Here is a 12313-nt window from a genome sequence, read left to right as displayed (position 1 = left end):
CGAGGTCTAAACTCATCCCGAGACCTAGATTCATCCCGAGGCCAAAACTCATCCCGAGACCTAGATTCATCTTGATCCCAAGGGAAAGGACTTCTGATCTTTAGAAATTCTTCCAAGAGGGAAGCGCCTTCATAGGAAACGATTGCCCGAGGACTCCGAGGAGCGATGACCATTCCGCACCGAGCGTTAGACCTTGATTTTTCCCTGAGCATATAGCTAACGGGTTTTTTGTATTCCTTTCCTTGGTTAGGCAGAAGCGAATGGTCATCGAGCTCTCTTCGGACAGTTCCAGTAGTTCAGGCTCTTCTCCTATCGAAATTCCCGAGGACATTCACCAGACACTTCGGAAGAGGGCATTCTTTCGGACTCCAATCGACTGCGTTGAACCATTTGAACCCTCGAGAGCTCCTCGTGAGGTGACGACGTTTGACTCCCAAGAGATGGAAGCCCCACGTACCTCGAACCAAGGTCCGGGTCCATTCGCGGATGCCCCCGAGGAGGTACGGGGACGCAGGAGGGCGATGAGGCCATGCCCATACCGAAACCAGTACTTTGACGGCTCCTCGGCTTCTTATGCTGAATTCAAAAGGGTATACAGCATTCCTCATGACGTTGACGTTCGGATTTTACCGAACAGCGACCCCAAGGACCTTCCTCACTGGGAGGGAGCACTCATCTTCCCCTTGATGGCTATCACAGAGGGGGGCGTTAGATTCCCCCTTCATCAGTTTGTCCGAAGGGTTCTCCGAGCCCTCTCCCTCACGTCTTCTCAGCTTACGGTGAACTCCTACCGGATCATCACGAGCATTATAGAGCTGAGGAGGCAATACAACCTCACGTTCGGACTCGAGGAGCTCTTCGGTGTATACCTCGTTGGAGTTAACCGGGAGAGCGACCGTCACTACCTCTCCTGTAGGACGGGATATGACACATTCCTTATCGACCATCTTCCCGACTCGGAAGAGTGGGCGAGTATTTATGTATCGGTCACCGGGAATTTTATGTTTGGGCCCGGGAAAAGCGCGGACACAGCCACCACAGTTCAGTTCGAAGCCGGGGCCCCTGGTCGGTAGAAGTATCTTTTTAGCTTTATTATGTTTGCACATTTTTCTTTCCTCATTGTATACTGATTCTTCCATTGCTTATCTTTCAGCCGAGGGCATCATTGCAGAGCTTCGGGGAAGGGCTAATCGAGCTCAAATAACAGCTGCTTACGCCATTCCTATTACGAGTCGGTATGCACCTGATCTGCTCGGATACAAACCGACCTATACCGGCTATTTGAAAAAGAAGCCGAGCCAGCAAGGTGTTTCTCGAGCGGGACGAGGACGTGGCCGAGGGAGAAGCCAAAGAAGAGGAGAAGGTAGGAGAGGAGGAGCTGGGGCGACAGAAGACGAAGTTGGTGATTCTAGTCCCCGAGGCGTGATCCGAGAAGAAATCGACCGGGAGACCCCAGAAAGGACGGGACTTAGTGGCGAGATGAGCGGTCGCGGAAGAGAAGTGCTCAACCTTCGGCGCCAGAGGCCACGAGGACGGGGTGCTGGCGTCAGGATTAGCTCACCGGGGGCCGGAACCTCGAGGGTGATCCCTGTTTCTCCTCGGGAGCCTCCGGAGAAGAGGGCTCGGACCGAGGAAGAAGGCTTCAGACAAGGAAGGAGCGGGGAGCCGATCTTGATAGAAGAGACAGGAACCAGAGGAGACGAGGGAGATGTGGAGAGCCGGGGGGGAACCGAAACGGGGACTCGTGTTCCGGCGAGAGAGGTCCCCTGGGCCCCCGAGGTTCGTCACTACTCGGGGCGCCTAATTCATCACGCCGATAGTGCGTCTTCTAACATTGGGACGGCGTTTGGGCTGCTTCGGTCGTGTATTCTTTCGAAGGACGCCCGAGCTGTTGAGGGGTGCACCGTAGATCTGACAGGAGAGATAGCGCAGGCACTTCTGAAAGTAAGTTACTTCTGAAAGTTTCTTTTCTTACCCCCTTGATCGATTGTTGGAATTTTGATCAATTTTAATTGTGTTGGTAGGCCGGCGCTTGGGTGCTCGCTGTGAATGAACAATGCAAGGCGCGAGAGCAGGAGATGGAGCTGCTGAGGAAAACCCTTGCTCAGAGAGAGGACGACCTGAAAGTGGCGAGGGAGACTTGTGACCTCTACCTGGCCAACTTTCAGAGGTGCGACCGGGAGCGGGTAATTGCTGAAGGGAGGGCCACAAAAGCTGAGGAGGACGCTGACACATTGAGGGTTGCTGGAGCCCGGGAGGTCGAGTTTGCAAGGAACAAAGGCTACGATGAAGGCTGGGATGCTGCCGGAGTATAATATAAGAAGCAGGTCCGGGAGATAGAAGCCGAGCTCTTCAGAGATCGGTTCTTGGACGGACTTCGGTACGGGCATGAGGCCTTGATAAGCAAGCTTACTCTGCCAGAGGGTTCGGAGCTTCGAACCGTGCCTGAGCCCCCTCCTGAAGAGCTCGTGCTACCAGAGGAGGAAAGCGAGCAGGTGCCGAACCAAGAGCCCCAAGCGACCGAGGAGCCAGTTGACCTTAGCGCCCCTGTTTCCTGATGAAGCATAGGAACTTTATACTTCGCAGCTCTGAAAAGCACTTTAATTTTTTGCTTAAATGGTCGGTTTACTGGACGGCTCCGGACATTTGGAGTTTGTCGTTCCAGGGATTGTAATTGTTTGATACTGAAGCAGTACCCTTTTGTTTATTGTTCGTGAATGAATGCTCTTCTTTTCTTGAATGTTTTTATCTTTGAAATGCTTGTTTGATTGGTTTGCTCCTTAGGTTATGATGCCCCTGCTTCGGTGGGACTTGAAAAGTTTGTAGAAACAAGTTTAACCGAAGCGTTAACCGAATCGTTTTGCCAAGCATAAAAAAGATGTTTAATCAAGAAAAAAGTGACTTGTTCCGAAGCCCCAGCTAGTAGGAGGGCCGGTAGGGACCGAATCAGAACCACACGTTTAATGAATTTTTTGATTTTGCGCGCCCCTTGCGTATTAATAGAAATGAACTTATCGAGCAGAGGCGGGATGGTATTACTGCTAGGGACGTAGGCCGGGGTCACGAAGAGGTATGGCTTCTGCCATAGGTTCGTGACGCAGCGAGTCCGAACAGTGTAAATTTCTGGTAGGTCGGTATAAGGGGCTCGGAGAGAGAGGCCGAGTATCCTTAGAGCGAGTGACCAAAAATCAAGACGACCGAAGAGGCCTGGGCGACTTGGTGGGAATTTTGTCCGAGGGTATCACCTATGGGAGAACAATATCCCTGAAGTCGGTATAAAATGGTCCGGGCAAGAACGGACCAAGTATAAGTAATTTAAACAATCAGTGTACGAATAGTGCCGAAGAGATAATTCTCATTAAAACTCGGTGGAGTATTGTCAATACATAAGCAGATTGCCTTTAAGATTTTTGAAAAGAAAATGCATCATAATAAAGACAAAACGGGCTTCGGTAACCGAGCATTATCCGTAGAACTTCTTCAAGTTGTTTGCATTCCATGACTTAGCAATGGGGGAACCATCCAGCTTTTCCAATTTGTAGTTACCCGATCCGAGGTGCTTGAGAACTCGGTAGGGACCCTCCCAATTGGGCATTAGCTTTCGCTTTTTGGACTTCTCCACCACTTTTTTCCAGACGAGATCGTCAGGCTTGAACGATCTGAGGCGCACGCTTCGGTTGTAACCCTTTGCAACCTCCTGTTGGTATGAAGCGAGCTTGATCCTTGCGTTGTCCCGTTCTTCTTCGGCTAAATCGAGGTCCGAAGCAATGGTGTTATTGTTGACCGACTCATCAAAATTTTCTGTTCTCATTGTTGGGAGTCCGACTTGGAGTGGGATGACCGCCTCCATTCCGAATGCCAAGGAGAAAGGCGTGCGACCGGTGGATCGCCGAGGCGTCGTACGGTAGCCCCAGAGTACCCTGGGTAGCTCTTCGGCCCACTTTCCTCGCCGTGACTCGAGTCGTCGCTTGAGTCTGGATGATATTGCTTTGTTTGCCGCCTCGGCCTGTCCGTTGCCCTGGGGGTAAACCGGAGTGGACGTGTCCCATTTGATACCGTATTCGTCAAGCAAGGCCCGGTACATCTGCCCTGTAAACTGCCTTCCATTGTGTGTAATTATGGCAAACGGCACACCAAAATGAGAGATTAAGTTTCGCCATACGAAGCGGATGACGTCTGTTTCTTCAATGGTGACCAAGGGCTCGGCCTCGACCCATTTTGAGAAATAATCGGTTGCGGTTAAGAGGAACTTGAATCCACCCGGAGCGACAGGGAGCTTTCCAACGATATCCATGCCCCATTGGGAGAAAGGCCAGGGGCTAGTAAGAGGGCTAAGGTCCCGGGCCGGCTGATGGATAATGGGAGCGAACATCTGACACTTCTTGCAACGCTTGACGAACTCTTCAGAATCCTTCTTCATTGTCGGCCACCAATACCCCTGAGTGAGGGCTCGGTGGGCGAGCGATCGTCCACCGGAGTGACAACCGCTGTCACCGGCATGAAGCTCTTCGATGATGCCCGGAACTTGATGTGGGTGCGCAACCAATAAGTACGGCCCGGTAAATGATCTTCGGTAAAGCTTGCCGTTGGGATTGAGCCAGAAGAGAGCAGCTTTGTTTCGAAGTCGGTGAGCCTCCTTTTTGTTAGTGGGCAGGGAGTCCTCCCTCAGGTAAAGGACGATTTCATCCATCCAGGTCGGGCCGAGCTCTATGTTGAGTACTTCCTTTTGTAGATCTTCGAGCTCAAAACTGGGCTTGTCAATTGAATTGAAGGAAATGGAGCGGTGTCCGGTACATGAGAATGCCGAAGCGAGCCCTGCGAGGGTGTCAGCATGGGCGTTCTGTTCCCTTGAAATATGCTCGACTCTGATTGCTTTAAAGCGTTGAATGAGCTGGACTGCGGCGCTGAGGTAGGTACGCATGCCATCATCCCGAGCTTCATATTCTTCAGAGAGTTGGTTAACCACCAATTGGGAGTCGCTGTAAACGACGAGCTCTTCGATGCCAATGGCTTCGGCAGTCTTGAGTCCCGAGATAAGTGCTTCATATTCGGCCTTGTTGTTAGAGGCTGGGAAGTTGATGGAGAATGAGCTTTCGTGCAAGACACCGGAGGGTGAGAGAAGAACGACGCCTACACCAGCGCCTCGGCTGTTGGAGGCACCATCAACATACATTTTCCAAACATCTCCGTGAAAAAGCTGCCATGCTGTAATAGGGCTGGCCTGGAGTACTGCCTCGGTGCTCGGGGTTGATGCCGAAGCGGATACGTTGGACGGTGTAAGCTCGACGATGAAGTCGGCTAGCACCTGAGCCTTTATTGCTGTTCGAGGCTGAAAGTGGATTTCAAAATTGGCAAGCTCAACGGCCCATTGTGAGATTCGGTTGGAGAGATCGGCCTTTCGGAGAAGAGATTTGAGGGGGAACTCGGTCAGGACGATGACGCGATGCGACTGGAAATATGGGGCAAGCTTTCGGGAGGCTGAGATGAGGGCGAGCACGAGCTTCTCCAGGGGGAGGTAACGCGTCTCGGCGGGAGTCATGGTTTTGCTGGAGTAATAGATTGGCTGGTGCTCTCGGCCCTCCTGTCGGACGAGCACCGAGCTCACAGCGTGCGGAGAGACAGCTAGGTAGAGGAACAGGTCCTCTTGGTTCTGAGGAGTGACGAGGAGCGGAGCCGTGGAAAGATACTCCTTTAGTCGCTGGAGGGCTCGGTCACAGTCTTCTGTCCAGTTGAAGCTTCGTCAGCTGCACTTTAGTAGAGCGAAAAATGGCTGACATTTGTCTGAGGAGCGACTTATAAACCAATTCAGAGCAGCAGCCATACCGGTTAGGCGCTGAACATCGCGCTTGTTGTGGGGAGCCGAGAGCTGATCAATAGCTCGAATTTGGGAAGGATCGGCCTCAATACCGCGTCGGGAGACGAGGTGGCCAAGAAATTTGCCGGAGCTGAGGCCGAAGACGCATTTCTCGGCATTGAGGCGGAGTTTGTGGCTCTTGAGTATCTCAAAGACTTCGGCGAGGTGAGTTAGATGATCACCGGCGCGAAGACTTTTAACCACCATGTCGTCAATGTATGCCAGCATAGTGTCGCCCAGTAATCGCTCGAACATCTTGGTTATCATTCGCTGGAAGGTTGCTCCGGCATTTTTTAAACCGAAGGGCATGACAAGGTAACCGAAGATCCCGTGGGGGGTAATGAAGGCGGTGTTCTCGATATCGCCTTCGCTCATGGCGATCTGGTGGTAGCCCCGGTACGCATCCAAAAAGCTGAGTCGCTCGTGTCCGTAGGTGGCGTCGACGAGCTGGTCGATACGGGGAAGAGGAAAGAAGTCCTTCGGGCAAGCGTCGTTGAGGTTGGAGTAGTCGACGCAGACACGCCATTTGCCATTCTTCTTCTTGACTAAGACGGTGTTAGCCAACCACTTGGGGTACTGGACCTCTCTGATTGCCCCAGCGTTTAGGAGTCGGTTGACTTCTTCAATGACGGCCTCGGAGTGAATAGGAGAGGACCGTCGTGCCTTCTGTACGACCGGTCGCTTGGCTTTGTCGATGTTGAGCTCGTGGCAGATGAAAGAGGGGTCGAGCCCCGGCATCTCATAGGGGGTCCAGGCGAACACTTCAATGTTTCGGTTGAGAAAAGCTACCGTCTCATTCCGATCAGTATCACTAAGCGAGGAACTGACAAGGAAGAAGCGGGAGCCGTCCTCGGTGATTGGGATTGTGGCCACATCTTTAACGGTTTTGTCGTCGGGGGATCTGCCGACGTCCTCCAAAACTGGGGCTTCGGGGGCTTCAATGAGATTCACCCGGGGGGTCTGTTTGGTGCTTCGGACGGCGTTGACGTAGCACTGCTTGGCCGCGGTCTGGTCTCCGTATAAGTCTTCCTGGTGCCCATTAGTGCCAATGAAACGTACCACTTGGTGATAAGTGGAGGCAATCGCTTTAAGCCTATGCAGCCAGGTTCGACTGACAATGGCGTTGTAAGGGCCAGGGACATCGACCACCACAAAGTCTATTTCAAGAGTTACCGAGCCGGCACGGACAGGAAGAGTGATCATACCGATGGGCCAGACAGGAGCTCCAATGAAGCCGATAAGGGGAACTTCGGAGGGACGGAGGTCGGTCTCGGGAATCTTCAGATCCTTGAAAAGAGAGTAGTACATGACTTCGGCCGAGCTACCCTGGTCTACGAGGACGCGATGGACGTTGAAATTTCCGATGCGTAGCGTGACCACGAGGGCGTCGTTGTGGGGAAGCTGGACGCGGTCGAGATCCTTCTCGGTAAACGTTATCGTCCATTTGGAGCCGTCGTTGGTTCTGGGGCGCTTTGGTTCGGGGCCAACTAACATGACCTGCTTGGAGGAGGAGGCTTCATTCAACTCTGCCCGGATGACTCGAGCGGCCTCGGGGTTCAATGGACCGTGTATGACGTGGATTGTCTGTACTTCTTCCTCGGTGTTAGTTTCGGTCCGCTGTGCCCGAACCGTCGTCTTCTCGTGATCGATGAAGTTGCCGAGGTGGCCACCAGCAACAAGCTGTTCCAAGTAGGCCTTGAAGGGCTTGCATGCCGTGGTGAAGTGACCTTGTTCGCTATGGTAACTGCATCGAACAATGGGATTCTTGATTTTCCCATTTTCGGTTCCGAGTTTTTGATTGGGGAAGGAGAAAAAGGGCTGGTCCTTCACTTGGTCGATGATCCGGTAGATGGGAATGGTGAAGACGGTTTTTTCAGCGTTGAAATCGCTTGGCTTCGGTCCCCTCCTGGGCGACTGCTTGATTGTGTTGACCTGTTTCTTCGGTGTTGAGACAGGTGCGGGGACCGGTACTGATACCGAGGTGTTTAATGTCTTTGAACTTGTAGGCTTCCCGATGCCTCTCTCTGCCTTGGATTCGATGAGCTGACACTAGCCCTCAATTTGAGTCATAAGGTCCTTCATAGAGTTCGGCTTATGGCGAGCGAGGTCGTCGTAGACTTGCTCGTCCTGGGAGGTGAGACCGAGCTTGAATCCTCGGGCAGAGATGACACCGTCGCAACCTTCTATCTCATTGAACAACTCCCAATAACGGCCGGCGTACTGCCGAAGCGTTTCGTCGTTCCTCTTGCGGAGGGCTAAGAGGGAGTCGATCTCCTTCTCGTGCTTGTTGCTCGTTACGAACCGGGCCATGAAGGCGTCACAGAGGGGAGTCGAATGAGGAGATTGACCGAGCCGGGAGTTGATTGAACCAGGTGAGGCCCAGGTTGCCGAGGCTTGCTGGAAACACTTTGCACAGGAAAGCGTCGTCCGAAGGTTCATTCCGAAGAAACAGAGACATGACGGTTTTATACTGGACCAGATGAGTGTACGCCTTGGTCTTGCCGTCATATTTGGCAAACTTGGATTGGGAGAATCCTTTGGGGGGGTAACCGAGTCGATCTCTCTTGTGAAGGGAGAGGTCGTGAGTCGCGCAAGTCGGCATCGCGATGAGGTCGGATCGAACGGTCGGGGCCGTCTGGACGCTTAATCGCTGTACGCTTCTTGGGGACGAGTTTGTCCAGTCGTTCGTGCTCCTTTCTCTTTGGATCGACACTAACCGATTTTTTGGGAAAACGCTCCTGGCGATGATGTCGGTAGCTATCCCGAGCGGAAGCCTCGAGGCGCTCGGTGACCGGGCTCCTGCTGTTTGCACCGCCGGGGTGCGAGACGATGGGACTTCTGGCTCGGGGGCCCTTCAGGCGCTCGCGGTATCCTCTAGTCTGGATCTCGACAAGGTCGTCATCTCCCCTGGATGCCCTTGTGAGGCTAGGGGTAGATTCCCGGCCTGTCCTGCCCACAAGGACGGAATGGGTGGAGGAGGCAGAGATGCTCCCACCACCGAGCCTGTCAAAGGCCGATGGTCTCCTTCGAAGTTGCGCAGGAGAGCGAGAACGGTCCCTGCGCGATGTTTCTTTTGGGGCTCGTGTGTCCACCGCTCTTGGTGACTCAAGACGATCCTTGACTGAAGGGCGGGGTCTGTGCTCTAGCAGGTGACCGGCTTCGTGACTGCGTGGGGGGGTGCGACGGTTTGTTCTTCCGCCGCGGCTCCCGGAGGAATGAGATGGGGAGATGAGGAGGTGTTTGATCTCCGCCAACTCGTCTCGGACGTGTCTGTCGCGGTCCACGACCGTCGTGAGATCGTCGATTTTGCGCTCGAGATGGCGGATGTAGGAGTGGAGCTCGGAGGATGGACCTGCGTCTGGAGCTGACGCTCCGGCGCCAACTCCGATGGATATGTGAGTCTTTCCAAGGGCCGCCGCTCCGTCAGAAGCCAGGCTATGGTCCACGAGGGAACCGAGCCCGTGGGCGGTACCACCGTGATGTGCGTCGTCGATCTCCACCATGTTTGATTCTGGATGTTTTAACGGAGCAGAAGGGGGGAGGTGAAAGTTGAAAGGATGGCTAGATCCCTAGCAGAGTCGCCAATTGTAGGGGTTCGATTTAGGAGGAGGGACCTTTGCCTGAACTAGTACTTCTCTTCCGCTATTCCGTTCCTCCGCCGCTGACCCTGCAACAAGTCACTAAGGCTGGAATTGCCTAGTGACCCTCCGACGATCAAGTTAGATGTAAGGAGAGATGCTTTTAGGTCTAGGGTTAGGGTCAGATGGCATACCTCTCAAAGATCAGTATCCCTTTGTATTTATAGACCTAGGTTAACTTGGGCTCCAAGCTAGTGCGTGGAGGTCACGCTTAGGTAACCGCCTCGGGTGACGTCATAGATGACGCACCGGATAAGTCGGTTACGAAGCACATGGCCAGACTTGGTCCCTCTGATCCTTTCCGCCACGCGTCCCTCTTGGTCCCCTCCTGCTATGCAATATTCTTCCAAGAGGCTTTAACGGAATGCACACTTCGGTATTTATCCGAAGAGTGAACAGGAGACTCGATATCAACCAGGTAAACAGAAGGATATACACAGGCCCGTGTTAATATGAGGCCTCGGTTAATGGTGGTCCGGTTAGATTACCGAGACCATGACCGAAGCCTCCACATTGACCATGAGAGAAAACCGGCTCTGGCAAGTAAATGCCAACAGTGGTCAGTTTGCCCCTGGGCTTTGTTGATTGTCATAGCAAAACATGGCCTGATAGGGAATTGGCGATGGGTGAATTCAACTGGGTACTATTGGGGATCACTTGGTTGTAGCGGGATTCTTGGTATGAAAACTGTGGTTCCCTTCTTTTCACCACTAGTTATTTCAGCAGTGATGATGTGTTTGGCAAATTCCTTGCATATTAGCCTTGTGCCGTTGCACAGTCCTTTGGATGGGTTAATATTCCTCAGCAACAGAACTAGAATATTTTTCTTTAAGAGTAGCTTATGTGTTGGCATCCCTGATGGAACGAGAGAGTTGATGAAGTCAATGTACAGTCCTTCTTGAGCTTTATTGGTTGTTTGATCAAAACTTAAGTAGAGCTGATCTTGTCCAGGGAATTTGGCCGTAATTAGTTCATTAATCTCATCGACTGCATCATTTTTGGGTGTCAAGATTGCAGAATTGGATAATGAAATCTGTTCAAACTCAGTTGTTGAAATGGTTGGGATGACAAATTCAATAAGATGATCCAATGCTGGCGCTGCTTTTGTTGGTTGCAGAGCTAGGAAGGAGGGCAATTTGATTTGTCCAGCGTGGTCTTTTGGTTCTAAGCCATTGCCAATCCGGAGAATGTATGTGCTGAATGCAACATCAGTCCAAGCGCGCATATTTTGCTTTAACTTGATTTTTGTGAGCATTGGCCAAATGTGGGATCTTACTAAACTTGATTTTTGTGAGCATTGGCCAAAAGTGTCATTGTCTGTTATATCTCTTAGGAGGTCGTCTAGTGCTTCGATTGATTCTTTGTTTGCCATCGATGCTTCATCCCAGATAACAAGTGCCGTTTGTTTCAAAAGAGTGGCTAAACCAGTTTGCTTTCCTACCTTGCAGCAAAGCTTGCTTTCTTTAGTGATGGGAATTTTTAACCGAGAATGAGTTGTGCGTCCATTCGGTAATATTGATGCCGCTACTCCGGAGCTAGCAGTTGCTAAGGCAATTTTTTGCTGTGAGCGAACTTGTGCAAGTATTCCTCGATACAAGAATGTTTTACATGTTCCTCCTGGTCCATCAATGAAGAAACATTTGGATTTATTGGTAAAAACTGCGTCTAATATTTCGTCATATGCTATTCTTTATTCAGTATTGAGGAGAGCTGGGCTTTGTAGGTCTTCCTCAGAAATGGAGAGATCTGTTTCATCATCGAGTTCGCGGCAAATTGAGCGGTGGTCTATTGATGAATCGAGAAGGTGTGATAACTGAAAGTCCTGCAAATTTTTACCCATCGACTCTAATTCTGAATTTATGGCTTGAAGAAGCTGCTCGCGCGCTTCTTGTTTGGTCAGTTTCTGTAGTGAAATATAATCCTCTGTCATATCATCTTCGAATTTAAAGAGTAACTCAGTTGGATTGGTTGGAGTACAATAGACAAGAATGGTGCAGAACAATTGCCTTAGCGATATTGGCATTCGATATGCGCACGCTTCTTCCATACACTTTTCGCTACTATCATCAATTTCCAGTAAGCCATGAGCTATGGCTGCGTCATTGAAGGAATTGTATGTTACTCCTTGGACGGTTCGTAGGTAAGCATAAGAAGTTGGACCAGGAACATGAGTGAAGCTCCATAGGCCGAGCTCCCTTTTGGTTGGCACATTCATGACCAAATAACACCTTTCCATGTATCCCCATTTTTATTGAGGTGTAATTTTTTTTTTTAGAAGCGTCTGTTTAGGATGTGGAAAGGAATCATTATATTGTATTATTTTTTAGTGCGGTAGATGTTAGTCAAGTTCTTATTGGGCCAGTTCGTGAAAGAGTTGGAAGACGGGATATTTTGCTCCAGCAAAATCAACTTCTTATTGGGCCGGTTCGGTTTTTGCTCAAATGCATTTTGGGGCCTTAATAAGAATCGACCCATTAGGTCGAAGAGGTAAAAAGAAAAAAGGACAAGCATCTCTCTTTCTGGCTCAAGAGAAATCTCCATATATATACTCCTTTGAACGTGAGCTTTGGTGGCCGCTCGAAGACCGATCGAAGTTGATTAATTAATTGGTGATAAAATTCCTTCGAGAGGCTGGTCTTTTTCTTTTTCTCTACTTCAACATCTATACCGCAGCCTTCGTGAGTTTTCGTCTGATATTTCAGAATCCTATTGAGGGATTGGTTTCGTGAATCTTGAAGAGCATTAAAGATCCAAGGTGTTTTGGTGTTAATCTTTCAACTTCAAGAGGGTAAGTTCATCAACAATCAATCTTTGATTTGCA

At 50.9% G+C, this 12313-nt stretch overlaps 1 protein-coding gene across 1 annotated transcript; it reads right to left on the bottom strand.

Moving 5' to 3' along the window:
* Window positions 1-10135: 10135 nt before the first annotated feature.
* On the bottom strand, window positions 10136-10864 carry LOC131306845 (uncharacterized). The gene has a single exon (XM_058333273.1). It carries the CDS (start codon window positions 10862-10864, stop codon window positions 10136-10138), a length of 729 nt encoding a protein of 242 aa, XP_058189256.1.
* Between the last annotated feature and the right edge of the window lie 1449 nt (window positions 10865-12313).

This window comes from Rhododendron vialii, chromosome 11a (genome assembly GCF_030253575.1).
Source record: "Rhododendron vialii isolate Sample 1 chromosome 11a, ASM3025357v1".
Lineage (NCBI taxonomy): Eukaryota > Viridiplantae > Streptophyta > Magnoliopsida > Ericales > Ericaceae > Rhododendron > Rhododendron vialii.
Note: the sequence above shows the minus strand (reverse complement) of the source record. Positions and strands in the feature narration are given on the sequence as shown.